This window comes from Mesoplodon mirus (genome assembly GCF_964341445.2).
Source record: "Mesoplodon mirus genome assembly, chromosome: 8".
In the NCBI taxonomy this organism is placed as follows: domain Eukaryota; kingdom Metazoa; phylum Chordata; class Mammalia; order Artiodactyla; family Ziphiidae; genus Mesoplodon; species Mesoplodon mirus.
This window is the reverse complement of record NC_138984.1, coordinates 99158877-99179064: the sequence shown is the minus strand read 5'-3', so window position 1 is coordinate 99179064 and position 20188 is coordinate 99158877. Positions and strand designations below refer to the sequence as shown.

General features: G+C 45.8%; 2 protein-coding genes across 7 annotated transcripts in view; one reads left to right on the top strand and one right to left on the bottom strand.

The window, feature by feature from the left end:
- Positions 1 to 12004, bottom strand: part of SAP130 (Sin3A associated protein 130) — a 75364-nt gene extending 63360 nt beyond the window's left edge. For 3 of the 6 annotated variants that reach the window (XM_082631386.1, XM_082631388.1, XM_082631387.1), the window contains exons 1-4: positions 11860 to 12004; positions 10115 to 10232; positions 2038 to 2273; positions 1167 to 1325 (exon numbers count right to left, since the gene is read on the bottom strand). In XM_082631386.1, the coding sequence (XP_082487512.1) occupies positions 1167 to 1325; positions 2038 to 2273; positions 10115 to 10226 (507 nt within the window). In that variant the 5' untranslated portion in view covers positions 10227 to 10232; positions 11860 to 12004. The remainder of the gene's footprint in view (positions 1 to 1166; positions 1326 to 2037; positions 2274 to 10114; positions 10233 to 11859) is intronic. The other 3 variants (XM_082631389.1, XM_082631390.1, XM_082631391.1) reach the window with 3 other exon arrangements.
- Positions 12005 to 19056: 7052 nt separating this feature from the next.
- LOC309809746 (transgelin-2-like) lies at positions 19057 to 19808 on the top strand. Its single transcript, XM_082631146.1, has one exon. It carries the CDS (start codon positions 19151 to 19153, stop codon positions 19736 to 19738), a length of 588 nt encoding a protein of 195 aa, XP_082487272.1. The 5' UTR covers positions 19057 to 19150; the 3' UTR covers positions 19739 to 19808.
- Positions 19809 to 20188: the final 380 nt, after the last annotated feature.

Sequence of the window (20188 nt, the reverse complement as noted above, 5' to 3'; positions counted from 1 at the left end):
CCTGGTCTTAGCCACGGGTGCTTAGCCATTGCTTCTAGGAAGTCAGCTGCCTCCAAATGTGGGTCATGTTGTTCCTCTTAAGGACATTTCGTTTTCTTTTCACAGCATACTGCACGATGCCCTGTGCCAGCAGGCATGTGGTAAGGGACAGGGAGGACCCATCAACTGCCTTGAGTCTAGCTAGTTGTTAGGTTCCTGTCACTGATGACACATTTGACTGTCCACTTTCAGACACTGTCATCTTCAATGTTATTAGCCTTCTACCCTTGTTTTCTTTGTCTTGGCCTATCGCTTATTTTTCCTTATTCTCACTATTTCCTTTACACGCCACTGCACTCACGTATTCTTTATGCTAGCCGGGATTTCTAAGTGAATTCCGTCAGCATCCAACGGGCACTCCCCCGTCAGTTCTTCAGCTCACCCCTAAGTGTCCCTTCCTCACACCTGCCCAATCCTGGTGCCAGTGCTTCTCAGGTGGACATTCCAGCACTTCTGGGAGGACTCAGCAGTAGGACAAAATGACAAAAACCACAGTGCACCTTTTTGGAATACCATTGTTTTCCTGAAAACTTGAAGGGAGTGAGTTGTGAGATTCAGTTTTCATCGGTAAGTAATTTAAAATAGTTAAATAAATCAAATACATATTATGGAGGAGGACTGCAATTTCAAAAAAAACACAAAAAATTAAGTTAAAACATGAGACTTTAAAATAAATGTTCACAACTGGTAGGCTGCTGAGGGAACCTGCCAGTCGCCCAAGGGACACACATCACTGTCCTCAGAGAACAGCCTTAGAGAAGCACTGCTGCCGTGAGGCTGTCCTCAGCCCACCGGAGTTCTGTGCCTGTAACCAAGCACAGCCGGACTCCTACGCTCCTCAAGGTCACGGGCTGTCTTATCTAGATTTGCTTCTCACACTGCAGGGGGTGCCTCGTACACAGCAGGTACCCACTACGTACGGGCCGAACGACAAGACCACTGTGCATACTGGTCTTACCCCCGAGGCCATCCTTCTCTGTCCACTCTCCTCTTGTCCCCTTGCAGATACCAGTGACCAGTTCATGTTTGATTTAGTCCAGTGCCTAATGTACTGCTGGCATTCAGTAAATAATGATCAACAGTTTGGCATCTCAGTTTGAAAATCAGCAAATTAAGAGGAAAAAAACCTGTTGTCCACTGATTGTTGCCACAGGAATGGCTGCAGCTTGAGGGATGCTACTCTCCATGGTAACGGTAACCTGCCCTGGAAGCTTGGGGGGAAGTGACAAGGTGGAAGGTGGAGCAGGAGCAATGGGACGGCTAGGCACGGTGGGCTTCGGGGGCGGCTGCGAACAGAAAACCACACGACACAGATCAACAGCGTTTCCAGCGATGCCCTTCATTGCACACACGCACACAAATCAAACCTGGAGAGCGCCAGGGAGGATGCCCGAAGCCTCGGATGTTCTACCTCTTAGCATCACAGCCTCTCCATGGAAGCGCTAGCATTGCCATGTTACAGATGTGGAGACACACAAAGCAAGGCTAAGTCACTTGCTTAAAGCCACACAGACAGTAAAAACTAGAACTGGGAACACAGCCCAGATCTGTATGGCTCACAGCCCACATTCTTTCGTCTATACCGTGCGGCCTCCCAAGTTTGGCTGGAAGTAAACAAAACTCCCAGTAACTGACACATATCCATATGGTTAATACACAAGGCGATATTGTGATACACCCAAATTAGCAAGCCATCAAAACAAAACCTTGGAGAAGAGTGCCGCTCCAAGATAAGAGCTAGGCTAGCACGCCCGTAACTTGAAATAAAATCAACGTCACAATGGGTACGAGAAAAGATCCTGTGATGCCAACTGCCCGGCGGCACGAGGCTAGGCACTGCAGAGCAGCGCCACTCTGAGGTACAGAGAGGAGCTGAACTGACAGGTCAGAGAGAAAACGCTATGACCCGAGGATACAGCCTAAGACTGCGAGCGCTGTCAGAAATCCCTGCCAGTCTTTAGCTGTCGTCCAAGGTGCAATGTTAACCCTCTCCATTACCTTCATAAGTCCCTCCGAAAATGAGAGTGGTACTGCTGGCGTCAGATGTGCTGGCGGGGCTGTCACTGTGACAGGTGTGCCCGATGCAACGGCATGGTGTGTAGACAACATCTGCACCTGTGGATAGGGCCTTACCACAACAGGCTCTTGCTTCTCTTCACGGGACTGTAGGGAGCCGCTGGGACCCACGTGCTCCCTGGCAGTGACTTCAGCATCTCGACTAGATTCATCGTTGACTAGTGAAGACATGAAGGGTGAAACAGCGTGTCATGCCCTTCCAATAGCAAATAACATAACGGCACCTGTAAGAGTGGCGCCTGCGGTTAACTTTCAGGGTTGATAAACTGACCGTTTCCTTGTGAGATTGTCTTAACAAGGAAAATTTGGGCATCAAATTCCCCTCGTGGCTAGCAAACTCGAAAGTCACACCTATGGAACACAGGACTTGTTTTAAAGATTGTAATTTCCTACTCCTATGAACAAAGGGCCTGAAAACTATCTAGAAGGACCTCAAATACTTGAAATTGTAATATAAGATATAAGACAACTTCATTTAAAATATTTATTTTAAAAGTTATAAAAAACCTAATATTAAAAAGGTGACTTGGGGATTTCCCAGGCGGTCCAGTGGTTAAGAATCCATGCTTCCACGGCAGGGGGCATGGATCTGACCCCGGTCGGGGAACTAAGATCCTGCATGCTGTGTGGTGTGGCCCCCCCCCCAAAAAGGTAACCAATTTCTCAGTCCAAATCCCTACAGAGTGAACAAGTAAAGCTCTATCATTATTACAATGCATGCACCCTTTGAGACTCAACAATTCCACTTGCATGACTGTACCCTATAGATACACAGCATGTGTGTAAAATGACTCAGGTACAAGTTATGTTTCAGTATTTTTATGCTAGCAAAGGAACCGAAAAACCTACATGTCCATCAATAGGGGACTGGTTATATAAATTATGGTATACTCACACAATAGACTACCATGCAACTATAAAAATAAAACAAGCGAGCTTTTTAGGTACTCTTATGGGAAAATGTATAATATATATATTGTGAAAAAGATATATGAAAATACCAAGGTACAGAACAGAGAAAAAGTAAATAAAATACACACAAATATAAATACATTTGTATTTGTATATGGATATCATATCTCCAAAGCATCTTGTTTGCCTGAAAGGAAAGAAAGTGGGTGAGTGGGGGACAGGAAGGAGAGATACTTTTCAGTGTATACTCTTTTTTCTTTTGGAATTTTGGACCATGAGAACATGTAACGTATTCAAAAATTAAGTTAAAAAAATCAAGGAACTGGGACTTCCCTGGTGGCGTGGTGGTTAAGAATCCGCCTGCCAATGCTGGGAACACGGGTTCGATCCCTGGTCCGGGAAGATCTCACATGCCACAGAGCAACTAAGCCCGTGCGCCACAACTACTGAGCCTGCACTCTAGAGCCCGTGCGCCTAGGGCCCATGCTCCGCAACAAGAGAAGCCACCGCAATGAGAAGCCTGAGCACTGCAACGAAGAGTAGCCCCCACTCGCCGCAACTAGAGAAAGCCTGTGTGCAGCAACAAAGACCCAACGCAGCCAAAAATAAATAAAATTAAAAATAAATTTTAAAATGCTGTGAATTCAGAACACAATGATGAAAAAAATTTATTAAAAATCAAGGAACTAATGTAATGAAAGAGGAGAGTCTGTGAAAATATTAATTTGCACTATCATTTTCCCAAAACAACACTGACATTATTTTTCTGAACATAAAGATTATACTTACGTAAAAAATTTTAATTACTTGGAAAACTATAAAGAAAGTAAAGCTGCTCCCAAAGTCTATCCCTTAAAGGCACCAAGTTACTATTTTGGTAACACGTCAGACACTTCTCAGCTCTTTAATCTTAGGTGGGTTTTTATTTACTTAACTTTTTATTTAACTATAACCTTCATAAAGACAAGTGTATAGCTCAATCAACTTTCACAAACGGAATACACCTGAGTTACCAGCCCCTAGCTCAACCAGCAGAATGCTACCGGATCCCCAGAAACCCTCTGTTCAGCCTGATTCCAGTCACTGTCCCTCCCAACAATACTCACGATGCTAACTTCTAAAACTATAGGTTACTGTTGTCTATTTTTGAACTTATATAAATATACTCGTAACAAATGCACCCGGTTCTTGTCTCTCTCACTTATAGGTATGAGATTTGTGCATGTTATTGCATGTAGCCGTAGCTCCTTCATTCTCAGTACAGTGTGCCATTGCTTGAATAAATCACAAATTATCCATTTTACTCCCAGTTAGTTTTCAGGGTTTTTTTTTGTGTTTTTTTTTTTTTTACTATTATGAATAGGAATGCTAGTAATATTCACGCGTATGTCTTTTGGTGAACATTACCATTGCTATTGGATTCCACCTAAGAGTGGAATCGCTAAGTAATATGAATATACACTGCATCATTTCAAAAGCGCCAAATGAAATTCAATTGAATAGATGTACTATACCTTTTTAAACCATTATATCATCGATGAGCTTTTAGGTTATTTCCAAATTTTTGCTATTGTCAACAACTCTAGAATAAATATCCATATGTACTCTGAGTCCTTGTTCAATGATCTCCTCAGGAAAAAAAATTAGAACTTTTCTCTTGGAGGAAAAAAGTGCTGGGAGAAAAGATTAATATATTTTATATTCTGCTATACATTGACCCTTCTCCTAGGTCATTCAGATTTTTAAAAAATTTTGATTTTTAAAACCGCTTTATCGAGGTATAATTTGCATACAATAAAATGGCTATTCTAAAGAGAGTTCAATGATTTTTTTTTTTTTTACATTCTCACCAACAAGTTAGGAGCAGAATGGCTGGGTCAAATGGTAAACTTCATATGAAACTGCCGAAGTACTTTCCAAAGTGGTTGTATTATCTCATGTTCCCACAGGCAGTGTGTATTAGCGGTCCAGTTGTTCCTCATCCTCACGGATTCTTGACACACAGATATTCTAGTGGGTGTGTACTGGGTATCTCATTGTGGTTTTAATTAACATTTCCATGCTGACTGGTAATGTAGAACTTCTTTTTATGTGACCATAGGCCATTCATATACATCTTCCTTTGTAAAGTATATGTTCATATCTTGTCCATTTTTTAATCAGCTTTATTATTAACTGAGGTACAATTTACATATAAAATCTACTAATTTTTTGTATAAAACTAAATTTTCACAAATGTATTCAGTACTGTTATCACAACACAATCATGACATAGAACATTTCCCTTACTCTAACAAGTTCATTCACACCCCTTTGCAGTCAATTCCCTCCCTCCCACCCCTACTCCTTAGAAACCACTGATCTATTGATGGTTCTATCACCACTGCTTTGTCTTTTCTGTAGATAGAACCACACAGTACGTGGTCCTCTGGGTCTGGCTTCTTTCTCTCAGTAAAATGCTTTTGACGTTCATCCACGTTACTGTTTATAATGCTAGTTTGCTTCTTTTTACCATTGAGTAGTATTCCACTGTATGGATTAAACCAAACTTTGCTTATCCAGTCACCAGTTGATAAAATCTGGGTTCTTTCCAGGGTTTGGCTATTATGAATAATGCTTCTATGAACACTGAAGGAGAAGTCACTGTATGTGTGACACACATTTTCATTTATCTTGGGTAAATACCTAGGAATGACACTGCTGGGTTGTATGGTAAGTTTACGTTAAATTTTTTTAACATACTGTGCCAAACTGCTTACCAAAGTGGCTGGATTACTTTGCATTCCCACTAATGCATGGGTTCTGCTTGCTCGACAAACACGTCAAAACTCGGTATTGTCAGTCTTTTTGTTTTAGTTATTCTAGTGGGTGTATAGCAGTTTCTCACTGTGGTTTTAATTTGCATTGCCCTGAGGAGTAATACAGTTGAATATCTTTTGTGTTTATCTGGCCTTTATACAGCATCTTTGGTAAAGTGTCTATTCACATATTTCATCCCTTAAAAACAAACAAACAAAAAAAACAAGCTGTTTGCCTTTTTTGCTATTGAGTTACAAGTTTTTTATATATTCCAGATGTAAGTCCTTTGTTGACACATTTATCACAAATGTCTTCTCTCATTTGGTGGGTTGCCTTTTTATTTTACTAACAGTGTCTTTTGCAGAGCAGTCATTTTTAATGTTGATGAAGTACAGTGTATTAGTTGCCTCCTTTATAATGAGTGTTTTTCGTGCCCTAAGCAATTTTTACTTACTCTAAGGTAACAAACAGTTTCTCCTATATTTTCTTTTAGAAATTTTAAGTTTTATACTTAGGTCCATAATTATACATTTCGAGTTAATTTATGTGCACAGTGGAAGTAAAGGTCAAGGTTTATTTTTTTTCATATGGATATTCTGGTGTTCTGGCACTATTCTGTTAAAAAGACGATCATTCCCCTATTGAATTATCTATGTACTTTTATCAAAAATCAATTGACCATTATGTGTGGGTCTATTTCTGGATCCTCTAGTTTGTACCAATGATCCAGTGATTTATGCTAATATCACACTGTCTTGATTAGTGCAGCTTTATACCAAGTCTTGAAGTAAGGCAGTGGAGTCCCCCAACTTTCTTCTTCTTTTTTGTCAAAATTGCTTTGGCTATTCTAGGTCCTTTGGTTTTCACATAAATTTTAGATTTAATTTTAGATTCAATTTTTAGAAAAGTGCTTGATGTGAATTTGATTAGGATTCATTTGAATCTAAAGATCCCTTTGGGTAAAGGAAAATACTGAGTTTTCCAATCGATGAACATGATAGATCTCTTCATTTATCTAGGTCTTTAACTTCTCTCAGCAATGTTTTACATAGTTTTCTAACCCCAGGTCATACACGTATTTTGTTAACTTATTCCTAAGTATTTTGTGGGTTTTTTTTTTTTTTTTTTGCAGTACGCGGGCCTCTCACTGTTGTGGCCTCTCCCGTTGCGGAGCACAGGCTCCGGACGCGCAGGCTCAGCGGCCATGGCCCACGGGTCCAGCCACTCCATGGTATGTGGGATCTTCCCAGACTGGGGCACGAACGCATGTTCCCTGCATCAGCAGGTGGACTCTCAACCACTGCGCCACCAGGGAAGTCCTGTGGGTTTTTTTTTTTTTAATGCTGCTGTAAATGACACTTTTAAAATTTCACTATTCATTACTAGTATTTAGAAATATAATTGATTTCTGTACACTGAACTTTTATCCTGCAACCTTTAGTAATTTCACTTATTAGTTCCAACAGCTTTTAAAAAACATTTAGGGGCTTCCCTGGTAGCACAGTGGTTGAGAGTCCGCCTGCCGATGCAGGGGACACGGGTTCGTGCCCCGGTCCGGGAAGATCCCACATGCCGCGGTGCGGCTGGGCCCGTGAGCCATGGCCGCTGAGCCTGCGCGTCCGGAGCCTGTGCTCCGCAACGGGAGAGGCCACAACAGTGAGAGGCCCACGTACCGCAAAAAACAAAACAAAACAAACAAACAAAAAATTTAGTGTTTTCTGTATACGTGATGCGTGTGAATAAAGAGTTTTACTTCTGTCTTTCCATTATCAACTGATTTTTAACCTTCCCCACTGCCCAGATTTTCCCCTAATTAAAATTTTAAAGGAAATATACAATTTCATAACTTTCCCCAAAACCTATCTGTCCAGGAAGACTTTGATTTTTGACACTTTCATTTAAGATATAATGCACTGACCATTTTCCACTAAGCTCTTTTTGCAACTATGTATCGTTTCCTTCTAGGTATTTGAAGTTGTTTATTTTTATCAGAAAAGAACCTTGAAGCAGTAGTTAAGAGAACTGGTTGTAATCTATACTTCCGTACTGTGGATGTGTACTTGAAATCCTGACATGCGTAGGATCCCAAATTACTTCTTCCAATAAGAGCAACAGGAAATATAGAAAGACATCTAACTACTTAAGGAAAACTTTTATTTTCTTTTTAAGAGCAACTGAAGGAAACAACATACACATTTCAGAAGTAAAATTATAGGCAATTTTGGTCTAAGTCAATGATTTCCTTCTCAACGAAGTCTGAGGGCAATTATTGCTAATTGATACCCTTTTTAATGAGCAGTAAAATTCTTGCAAATAGATGTTCAAAAATATTCTCTTTTGGGCTTCCCTGGTGGCGCAGTGGTTAAGAACCCGCCTGCCAATGCAGGGGACACGGGTTCAAGCCCTGGTCCAGGAAGATCCCACGTGCCGTGGAGCAACTAAGCCCGTGCACCACAATGACTGAGCCTGCGCTCTAGAGCCCGCAAGCCACAACTACTGAGCCTGTGAGCCACAACTACTGAAGCTGATGCGCCTAGAGCCCATGCTCCGCAACGAGAAGCCACTGCAGTGAGAAGCCCGCGCACCGCAACGAAGAGTAGACCCTGCTCGACACAACTAGAGAAAGCCCGCGTGCAGCAACGAAGACCCAACGCAGCCAAAAATAAATAAATAAAATAAATTAATTAAAAATGGATTTTTATTTTAAAAAATTCTCTTTAGCTATGCTCCTTTAAATTATTCTGTTGTGGGGATTCCCTGGCACTCCAGTGGTTAGGACTTGGCACTTTCACTGCTGTGTCCTGGGTTCAATCCCTGGTCGGGGAACTAAGATCCCGCAAGCCATGCAGCTTGGCCAAAAAAAAAAAAAAAAAAAAAAAAATTCTGCTGTGAATTCATACAAAAGATAAAACACTGTCAAAAATCTTTGTTAAGGGGTCAGGAACTTGAAGTGGCGCTATACGAATTTGTTGACCTCTACCCTGTAGCAAGGATAGCGCATACAAAGGAGCATGAACAGATAGGTCCTGGCCTTCATTCTAGGAGGAGGCCCCACCTTGAGTTGCTGTGGATGATGGAGTCAGTAAAGACTTCCCAGAGAAAGTGACATCGGAGAGGAAACCTCAAGGAAGAACAAAGAGTGAGCCAGATAAATAAGTGTGCAAAGGAAGATGAAAGATTGTGGCAAACCAACAAAACAAAACTGGACTGTGTAAAGTCCCAAGGTCAAGAAGATTGAGAACTTATCATCTGTTCAGCTGTTCAACAGATATCATCTGTTCATATCTGTTCAATATGAACAGCTACTATTAAGCAGGAGGAATAAAGTAGCTTAAAGTTACTTTAAGCCTAAAGAGAACTGAAAGAAATTTGTAACAAAAACGAAGTTGGCAGGAAGGAGGCGAAGCAATAGGAAGGAGGTCACAGCTCACAGGTGAGAGACAAAGACAGAACAATTAAACACCATGCCTGAGTTTCTGGTTTGAGCAATAAGTAGACGGTAGTACCATTTACCACGATGAGGAACATAGAAATCAGACTGTAAAGAAAGACGAATAAAAAAAGGAGTGCCTTACTTCACTTTGCAATGCCACCTTTCCACTTGATACACAGAATACAGAATTATTTGAAGGAGTAACTCAACTTCAGCACTGCTGACTGGACTAGATACATTGCTGTGGGGTTGGGGGCTGTCCTGCTTAACGTCGAGTATTTAGCAGCATCCCGGGCCTCTAAATATACAATGCCAAGAGCATCCCCTACTTGTGACACCTAAAAGTATACCGAGACATCGCCAAATATTCCCTGGGGGGGCAAAATCATCACCAGCTGAGGCCACTGATCTTCAGCATTCAAAGAGTATACAACTAAAAACCGAGTTGCGTAGTATATGTGCGTATACACATCTTTTTAAAATCTCTTTTCCTATACAGTAAGCTCCTGAAAGGCAAGACCTACACCTTACACACCTTTGCATTCCCTCATGGCATTATTATTACACCTCTGGGCCTTAATTAAATAAGAACATATTAATACATTTAAAAAAATAGTTCTTGTAGGCGTGCTTCACTGTAAGTTTCATGTACACTCTGTACATGTGAATCAAGTGGTTAAAACAGGAAGAAAGAAAGCCCTATTTAAATTAGAACTGTAATATATCCTTTTTTTCAAATTTGATAACCTAGTATTTGCTAGGTTATCCTACCAAAGAATTTGCTAATTTTTAAGTTAGAAAACTGGCAATATTTTTAGTGCAGGAAGCAATATAGAAAAATATCACACATCTCACCTGTTGCAGCTGGGTTTATCAATCCTGCAGAACCACTGTTGGCTATCTGTGAAGGAGCCTGGCTTAGGCCGGTGGAGGGGGTTCCTAACCGAGGAAACTGTTGAGAACTCATTTCCACCTGCAGTGCATAGGCATATGGTTATTACTGGATTCTGATATTAGAATCAATAATGAGAAAGTAAAGCATTTTTAGTACCTACATCTTCCCTTAGAAAAACAAATGTAGCATCAGCTATCTAAAATGATACTTTGTTCAATATACAGTGCAGAAATGGTGTAAACTGTTTAAGTTTTTGATGTACATAGGTTCAATTAATGGTAAAATCGTTTATGTGGTGCTGGGGGATATTATGACACCGCTCCCCAATACCTGTGGATTGCCACAAAAGTCGACACTGCATTGTGTATAACATCCACGTGACAGGTCTTAACACAATATATATACTTCTGTGTAAAGTTTCATGACAAATGGCATGTGCCTTTGAAAGACTTAAGCCTCACACCAAGGTGAACAGAACTGTCATCAGTGTGTCACAGGAGGAATCGGAGGCAGATGCCCTGTCCTAAGACGGGATCAGAAACCTTCCATCAAGACCTGATCCGAAAGGAATTCTCAAACGCTTTCCTGCACAGGCCTCCATTGACGGATTTCTCCCCCGCCCCTTTCACAGAGCCCCACTGAGCCAAAAGGAACCGAGACCTTCACCACTTTCCCTAAAATCGACCCCCCACTCCTCCTTCAGGAGCCGATATCCCCGATACGCCCGCAATCCTGCCCCCACCCTGAAGCCCCCCGCTGAGATCGGAGAACACAGGTCTCCAGACACTCCGGGTCTCTGAGACTCCATCCCTGGGGAGGGGGCAGGCGTTCTGAGGAGCCCCGGGACCAGTGTGCCCTTTACCTGCCGCCGCCCGCCGCCCGCCCCTCCCGATTCCACCTCGCCGGGCTGGGGTTGCCGCGGAGGACCCATCTTGGTGGCAGCGCTGGGCTCCGAGGTCGCGGGGACGACTCGTGCCGCAGCGCGCCTCGGGCCCGCCGCTGTCCAGCCCCGCCAGCCCCGCTCACCCCCGCCGCCCGGCTGCCGCTGCGCTCCAGTCCTCTTCCCCCGAACCTGCCCCTACCTCCCCCGCCCGCCCATTGGCCCCACGCCGGGCGCGTCAGTCCGGGGCCCGCACCAATCCAACGCTGCCTGCACGCTGAGATCCCGCCCCACCCTCCCGCCGACTGCCAGCCAATCAGACACGAGCCTCGCCGGGGCAGCCCAAACCTCTCGAGGCTAAGCCAATGGCAGAGGCAGACAAGCGCCGCAGGCGAAAGGGGCGGGGAGCTCGGAGGCCCCGCCTCGGTCAGGGTCTGAAAGCGGCGGGCGCAGGGCCCGGATGTGGAGAGTCACTTTAAACTGCTCCAGGAGCCAAACTCCCTGGGCCGCCCGCCCGCCCGCGCTCCCCCGGCCTCTCAGCTTCCCCGCCAAGGCCCACGCCCGCCACGCCCCCACGCCCGAATCAGCCCAGCCCTCCCGACGCCTCTCCCTTCCTTGCCACAGGACACCCGGCCTCTGCCGCCGGCCCAAAAGCCGTGCTCAGCTCGCGAAAGAGCTCAGGTTTGCGCCGCAGGAGACGAGGGACCGCTGCCCTTCCCCGGGGACGCGCAGCGGGAAGGACGCTGCAGCCCGGCTCGGCCGCCCCGCCCCCTCGTCTCCTCCCCTCTCCTCCCCTCCGCTCCCGGGCGCCCGTCCCGCCATTACCTGAGTGCTGCGCCGAGTGGCCGCCGCGCCGCCTCGAGCTCGCTCTCCTGCGCTCTCCGCCTGTGGAGCCGGCGTCCTCGGGCTCCCGGACCCGCCGCCGCCGCCGAGGCGCTAGCACTCTGCCCCCCACCCCTCAGCCCAGCGCCGCTGCTTCCGCCGCCGTAACGAGCCTCTCACCCATTGGCTGGGGTAGGCCCCGCCCTCCTCCGGAGAAGCCAGTCACCGCTCAGTGTGAGCGGAGAGCGGACGGGCCTGCCCCTCGAGGCCGCTGAGGCCTCTGGGAAATGTAGTCCCCGGTGCCGAGAGGGCGGGCCTGGGCGGGGCGTCCGGGCGACCGGGCCGGGGCAACACACCCCTTTGCTGTGTAGAGTCGGTTCTGCATTTTCTCTTTGCCTAGTAAAAAGCTCATACCCTTTTGCCTCAGCTGACGCCACAAGGTTTCATTTTCCCGAGGGCGGTGCGGCGCGGGAAAAGGTAATGGAGGCCGACTGCAGCGGGCCGAAGGGGCTGCAGGCAGGGCCGAGGGCTTTCCTGACTGTTCTTGATGTCCCCACAGAGGCCACGGCCCGCAAAGCCTGAGCATCGTGGGAGGATCGGGTGGGCGGAACTGAAGCGACTCTTGTCGGGTTTGCGCCCGGCGCGCCGCGTCGGGAGCTGCACACCAGGCCGGACCCGCTCGGGAGCCGAGCACCTTCGGGTTAAAGCCGGCTCGTAGAGGGGGCCTTTGGCGCAGGACTCCGGCACGGTGCACCTGCTCGGTTTTTCCAGATTACGAAGAAGCGGAGGGTGGCGGTGGTGTTTTGTTGTTTTGTTTGGGGTGGAGGGGTGGAGTTTATACAGCTGCAGTAGACTTACCCAAAGCTGCCGGAGCAAAATCTGAATCTGACAATAGAGTTAATGTCCCCCTCCTCCCTCCCCAGATGGTAATTTAGATCTGGAGTTTTGTGTTAAGAAATAAATGGGGCTCGCATCCCTTCTTCCTGTCGTGCACAGCTGTGTTCTTGCGAGGAAAAGAGTAGCTCGTGGCTACAAGAATGTCTCAAATACCCCCTCTCCTTCCTCAAGGCACGTTCCTTTCTCACACTCTTCCCTTCTCAAATTTCTCCTAAAAGTAACTGATGGGATATACCTTAGCCTCCTCTCTCCTTAGGCAGTCCATTCTGCTTCTGCCACTCTTCTCAAGCTGCTCCCCAAAGTTGCCAGAGACCTACTCACCTCACCCAGCGGTCCTTGCTTAGTTCTCATCTTGTCTAGTTTACCAACAGTAATTCCTCCTTAAAATGTTCTTCCCTATGGGAAAAGAATCTGAAAAAGAATAGATATATATCTATAACTATCCTCAGAAAAAAAATTCTTCCCTTGGTCACCAGAACCACACTCTCTCCTGATTCTACTTCTGTCCCTATTAAGTTGCTTTCTACTTCTTCTTTCTCGCATATACAGCACTCTCCAGCCCTCTCTCAATGCTCTACTATCTTCCCAACTAGTTTAATGCACTCTCACAGTTTCAAATACTGTTCTCGAAAATGACTCAATATTTTGTCGGCGTGGTGATAAAGATAACTCTCTCTTTTTTTTTTTTTTTTTTTTTTTTTTGCGGTACGCGGGCCTCTCACTGTTGTGGCCTCTCCCGTTGCGGAGCACAGGCTCCGGACGCGCAGGCTCAGCGGCCATGGCTCACGGGCCCAGCCGCTCCGCGGCATGTGGGATCCTCCCAGACCGGGGCACGAACCCGTGTCCCGTGTATCGGCAGGCCGACTCTCACCAGGGAAGCCCGATAACTCTGTCTTGAATTGTATACCTACAGTCCCACAAATATGTCTTACAAGCCCCTGAGACCTAACATATCAGACACCTTCATTGATTTGCCTCACCTGTGTACTCCTCCCCCTTGTTTCTGGGTTTGGTTAATGGCATAACCATCTTCTCTGCCCTTGGTTTAATTCTTGTTGGTTTCCACTCTTCCATCTCCCAGAGTCACCCTATGGACCTCTGCACCTCCTTTCCAGTTGCTTCCATAGCCTCGGCTCAACCTTTCATAAATTCCTGTTTGGATTATACTAACACGGCCTCACTCAAATCTCTTCCTACCCTCAACCTGTCCTCCGCAGAGTTCTTTTTCTAAAGCCTTCCTCTGAACCTGTTCTTTCCATCCATGATGTTCCAGTGACTTCAAAATCTATTCCAGGGCTACCCTGGTGGCACAGTGGTTGGGAGTCCGCTTGCTGATGCAGGGGACACGGGTTCGTGCCCCGGTCCGGGAAGATCCCACATGCCGTGGAGCGGCTAGGCCCGTGAGCCATGGCCGCTGGGCCTGCGCATCCGGAGCCTGTGCTCCGCAACGGGAGAAGCCACAACAGTGAGAGGCCCACGTACCGCAAAAAAAAAAAAACAAAAAAAAACCCCCAAATCTATTCCAAACCCGTAAACCCAGTTCAAAGGCCTTAATAATTCAGTCCCTCCTACCTCTCAAGTATGGTTGAGTGCTCTCTCAACCATAGTTTCCACCAATTCTCCCCACAGCTTGGCTTCCAGGGTTTTGCTCAAGCTTTGCCTTGTATAGGCCTCACTCTTCAGCAGCCATGTAGCAGAGTGCTACCAATTCTACAATGCCTAACTGCAAAGGAAATGATTTATCTTCTCCAAGAAGCCTTCCGTGAAATTCCTCTCCTTCCCTTCGCCCTACAGGATACTTCCGTGGATACTTCTTCGGTCCCTCTATTATAGCACTAATCTATCTATGCTGTATTCTTCCTGGATTAGGCGGAGAGAGAAATTATTCATCTTTATATCTACCATCAACAGGAAGGAGTCAATAAATGTTTGCTGCGTATAATCACAAACACATCCGTAGTACATGAATGAAATCTGAATTTTCCTTAGTTACTAGAGACAGTCTCTGCTTTATTCACTTATGTCTCTAGTCCCTCACGTAGTGGATACTTGAAGGAAAATAGATGTTTCACCCATGGCTGTGTTGCTAGGATTTAGGATTCCCATCCCCTGAGCTTGACATGCTGAAGACAGCCTCCTTGTACCCCAACCAGGCTGAGCCTTCCACACTTCTCAGGTCTTCAAGCCCCCCTGCCAGTTGCAGGGGCTCATTAATATCTTGGGTTCTTGGAGATAGTGTGCACAGAAGAGAGTTTGGATGGATTAAACACAGACACCATCAGGCACGACATCTGCTGGGTGGTTACCAAGAGAACAAATAACTACTGCCCTCTGCCAACAAAGAGAGTAAGTTCTCAATGCAAGTGTCCTGGGGTGGTCAGTCAAATGTCAGTGCATGGTCTGCAAGTGTTGGTGAAGCTCTGTTTGGTCTCTGCCACTGAACCCGGATGGTTCTCAGCCTGAGCCTGGGTCGTCTAATGATACTGACTCTTTGGTTCCTCTAAGTCCAGATACTCCCCTTGGCCCAACTCCCCAGCCAGGGAAATATAGTCCCCTCCAGGTAACTCATCTGTAAAATGAGAGTACCGTTACTTATCTCAATCTTATTGTGTAGGTTAAAAGCTACCCACGTAAAGGACGTGAAGCTTTTGAGCTCACTCACATTCATTGTTTTTATTACCTTCATCTGGTTTATTACCTAGGCCAAACTCAGACTGTCTCCTCCAGAGTGTGTATGGCGGACAGACTCTAGGATGACCCCTCATGGTCCCCCTCTTGGGGTTCATGACCTTGTGTAATCTCTTTCCTTTGAATGTGGCAGGACCTGTGACATTCTTCTACTCAATAGAATATGGCAAAGGTGAGGAGATGTCACTTCCTTGACTGTATTATGTTATGTTTAGTTTTTAGCTAAATTTGAAACAATGGAGAAACATGATTTCGACACATTCAGGGTATTTAATGAGCCAAGTTTTTTAAACTTGTTACAGCAAGTTTAAAAAAATAGTGATTGTCATACGACCCAGCAATCCCACTACTGGGCATATACCCTGAAAAAACCATAATTCAAAAAGAGTTCAGTACCACAATGTTCATTGCAGCTCTATTTACAATAGCCGGGACATGGAAGCAACCTAAGTGTCCATCATCGGATGAATGGATAAAGAAGTTGTGGCACATATATACAATGGATATTACTCAGCCATAAAAAGAAATGAAATTGAGTCTTTTGTAGTGAGGTGGATGGACCTAGAGTCTGTCATACAGAGTGAAGTAAGTCAGAAAGAGAAAAACAAATACCATATGCTAATGCATATATATGGAATCTAAAAAACAACAACAACAATATGGTCATGAAGAACCTAGGGGCAAGATGGGAATAAAGATGCAGACCTACTAGAGAATGGACTTGAGGATATGGGGAGGTGGAAGGGTAAGCTAACCTGCCGACATTTTGATCTTGGACTTCCATTCTCCAGAACCGTGAGAAAATAAATTTCCACCGCTTAAGCCCTACAGTCTGTGATATTTTGTTATGGCAGCCCTAGCAAACTGTGTACTGTACGTATACTACATATAGTAGAGTGTTGTTTTGTGAAATTTTAGTTTCAGTTGTGTGTATGTGCGCTGGTCTCAATGCAAGATGCGTTTCTTATTATGGGTTGTAGGTCAAAATGTTTGAAAAACATTGAGCTGGAAGAAATGAAGGATTTTGCCTCCCAGTTCTGATATAAGCCAATTGAACTAAAACCTTATACTAGGCAAACCTGGAGAAACCGTAGCTCCACTTTTCCTGGGTAGGGCGCTAAGGAAAAGAAATGGGTTCCTTATGAAAATGACTCTAGAACAGTGTACTGGAGTGGAGTCTGTGGACAGAATTTACAGGGGTGTGAACTTGGATAGGAAGAAGGTACATGTTTATTTTCACTAATATCTACGTGAAAATTACCATTTCCTTCCACTGTAAATAGAAGTAACAGATTTTGGTAATATTAGCAGTACTTGTAACTTTGTCACCAATTAAAATCATTTTCATATCACATTACACAAACTCTATCTCAAAACACAAATAGCAACCATTCCTATATTGAAAGTATATTAGTTTGTTATTTAATATATTAATAAAGGAGCACATGTAGTATGATGCACAAATTTGTTTTTTAAATATATTTTGATAATAACCATGTTTGTATATAATTTCTTTCCCCAGGATCCCTAGGTATTTATGCATTTAAGAACATTTTTCTGAGAAGGTCCATAGGCTTCACAAGACTGTCAAAGGGGGTCTGTGACAGATAACGGGTTAAGAAAATCTCTACAGGTATATTTTTATAGACTCAGGTCCTGCCCCTGTTACATTTCATCTGAGTCCTTCCTTATCTGTTTCTTTCCACTTCCACTGTTTTGGTTATGACCAAGACTCTCCTTCTGACCAGTTTCTTTTTTTTTTTTTTTTTTTTTTTCGTGGTACGCGGGCCTCTCACTGCTGTGGCCTCTCCCGTTGCAGAGCACAGGCTCCAGACGCGCAGGCCCAGCGGCCATGGCTCACAGGCCCAGCCGCTCCTCAGCATGTGGGATCTTCCCGGACCGGGGCACGAACCCGTGTCCCCTGCATCGGCAGGCAGAGTCTCAACCACTGCGCCACCAGGGAAGCCCTGACCAGTTTCTTTTAACTGAGGACTTCTTTGGTTCTAACTTTGACTTGACATCTTCCCAAAGGCTGCCTCTGTGTTTACACCTCTGCTCTTGCAGTGAGTGCAGCCCAAGGACAGTGGCCCTACTCTGACACTCGGCCCGGGAAATTGACCCACAGGGTTACAACTTCTGGACTGCTGAGGACCAGTGGGAAGAAGGTGTCTTGGCCACCCAAGGAGCTTGTGACCATTAGAAAACCAGCTAATAACATCAGCAGCACAGAATGGGAAACCTTCAGTCCCAGGCCCTGCGGACCTGTTCCTGCCTCCTGAGGGTGTTTGACTTACTTTTGTGACTTCCCTCACCGCTTCATTTCTTATTTAGACTTCCAGCCCATGACCTGAATTTGTAGCCCCATACAAGGCCCTCCAGACCCAAGAGGTCCACAATTCCATTGCCCACCATCAGTGGCCATATGGAGCGTGTCCATTCCCCACAGCGTGGAGTCTGCCAATTCACAATAACTGGTATCTTCACTCCCTTTGACTTCCACAGGCACACAGCACTCCCATTTTGGTTCACCCACCTGACCAACACTGGGGAGAATTCCACACTCCGACAGAGGAGAGAATGATACCTTCCAGGGGTGGGCAAGGACCATACTAAATCTCCTTCCCTCCACCCCCTTTATGGGAGAGACCATCCACCTTGTGCTGCGGGCCCCTACTTGGCCATCATGTCAGTAGCACACTCTGACCTCTAGAGGGAGCCCCGTGAATGACGAAGAGGAGGAGCAGCTCTGAGCCTTCAGGGAATGGGGGGCTGGAGCCTTGAATCACCAGCTGTCCTGGGGAATGGGGCTCATGTCTGGGCCACATATCCTAAGTTCACTGATGACCTTTAGTGTCCTTTGGGCAGGAATGCCCTACTTAATTTACTTTGTCTGTTCTGGCTCCCCACCCATCTCTGCCCACTGCCAACGTTTATCTATTTGGGGGTCATGATTCTTTTTTTTAAAAATCACTTTCATTTTTATTTACAATCAGAAAACAATTAGAAATTAAAGTGGGAAGGTATCTACAAACAACAAATGCTGGAGAGGGTGTGGAGAAAAGGGAACCCTCCTACACTGTCGGTGGGAATGTAAATTGATACAGCCACTATGGAGAACACTATGGAGGTTCCTTCAAAAACTAAAAATAGAACTACCATATGAATCAGCCATCCCACTCCTGGGCATATATTCCAAGAAAAACATGGTTTGAAAGGATACACGCACCCCAATGTTCATTGCAGCACTATTTACGATAACTAAGACACGTAAGCAACCTAAATGTCCATCGACAGAGGAACGGATAAAGAAGACATACATATACACGATGGAATATGACTCAGCCATTAAAAAGAATGAAATAATGACACTTGCAGCAAGATGGATGGACCTGGAGATTATCATACTAAGTAAAGTAAGACAAAGACAAATATCATATGATATTGCTTATATGTGGAATCTTAAAAAAATGATACAGATGAGCTTATTTACAAAACAGAAACAGACTTACAGACTTAGAGAATGAACATATGGTTACTGGGGGTGGGGGGAGGGATAGATTGGGAGTTTGGGACTGACATGTACACACTGCTATATTTAAAATAGATAGCGGCCCTGCCCGGGCGCTTCATTGGCGCTGCAGACCCCGCCTTGAGTGCGCAGCTCTCCAGCCCGTGTGAACGCTTCCCCCAGACACCACCACCCTTTGGAATGGCCAACAGGGGACCTGCCTATGGCCTGAGCCAGGAGGTGCAGCAGAAGATTGAGAAACAATATGATGCGGACCTGGAGCAGATCCTGATCCAATGGATCACCACCCAGTGCCGCAAGGATGTGCGCTGGCCCCAGCCTGGGCGCGAGAACTTCCAGAACTGGCTCAAGGATGGCACGGTGCTGTGTGAACTCATTAACGGGCTGTACCCCGAGGAGCAGGCCCCAGTGAGGAAGATCCAGTCCTTCACCATGGCCTTCAATCAGATGGAGCAGATCTCCCAGTTCCTGCAAGCAGCCAAGCGCTACAGCATCAACACCACTGACATCTTCCAGACTGTGGACCTCTGGGAAGGAAAGAACATGGCCTGTGTGCAGCCGACACTAATGAACCTGGGTGGGCTGGCGGTAGCCCAGAACAATGGGCTCTCCTCTGGAGATCCCAGCTGGTTTCCCAAGAAATCCAAGGAGAACGCTCGGAACTTCTCAGACGACCAGCTGCAGGAGGGCAAGAATGTGATTGGGTTACAGATGGGGACCAACCGCGGGGCATCACAGGCAGGCATGACTGGCTACGGGCTGCCATGACAGATCCTCTGATCCCACCCACAGCCCTGCCCCTGCCTTCCGTGAATGGTTAATATATATATATGTGTGTATATATATATGTGTATATATGTGTGTATATATATATATATATACATATATATATATATATATATATAAGCAGTGACATTCCCTGAGGGCCCCTGGAGCTCTCACCCTCCCCTCTGCCGGGGGGGGGCCTGGCCTGTCTCCTCTGGGGGTGCCTGACGGTGGCCTCCACACTATGCTTACTAATACATTCCCTTCTCCAAATCCACCAAAATTGGACTAACTGGCCTCTTTTCCCCAGGACCAAAATTAGGGGGGCATCACCCTCTCTCCCCACCCTACCTCTTCTCTTTCTCTCTGGCCTCTCTTCCCCTGAGCCCTGTGCTGGGGAAGCCCTGTCCATTCCTTGGCTGGGAGTCAGGGATGCTGCCTAATGGCCTTCTC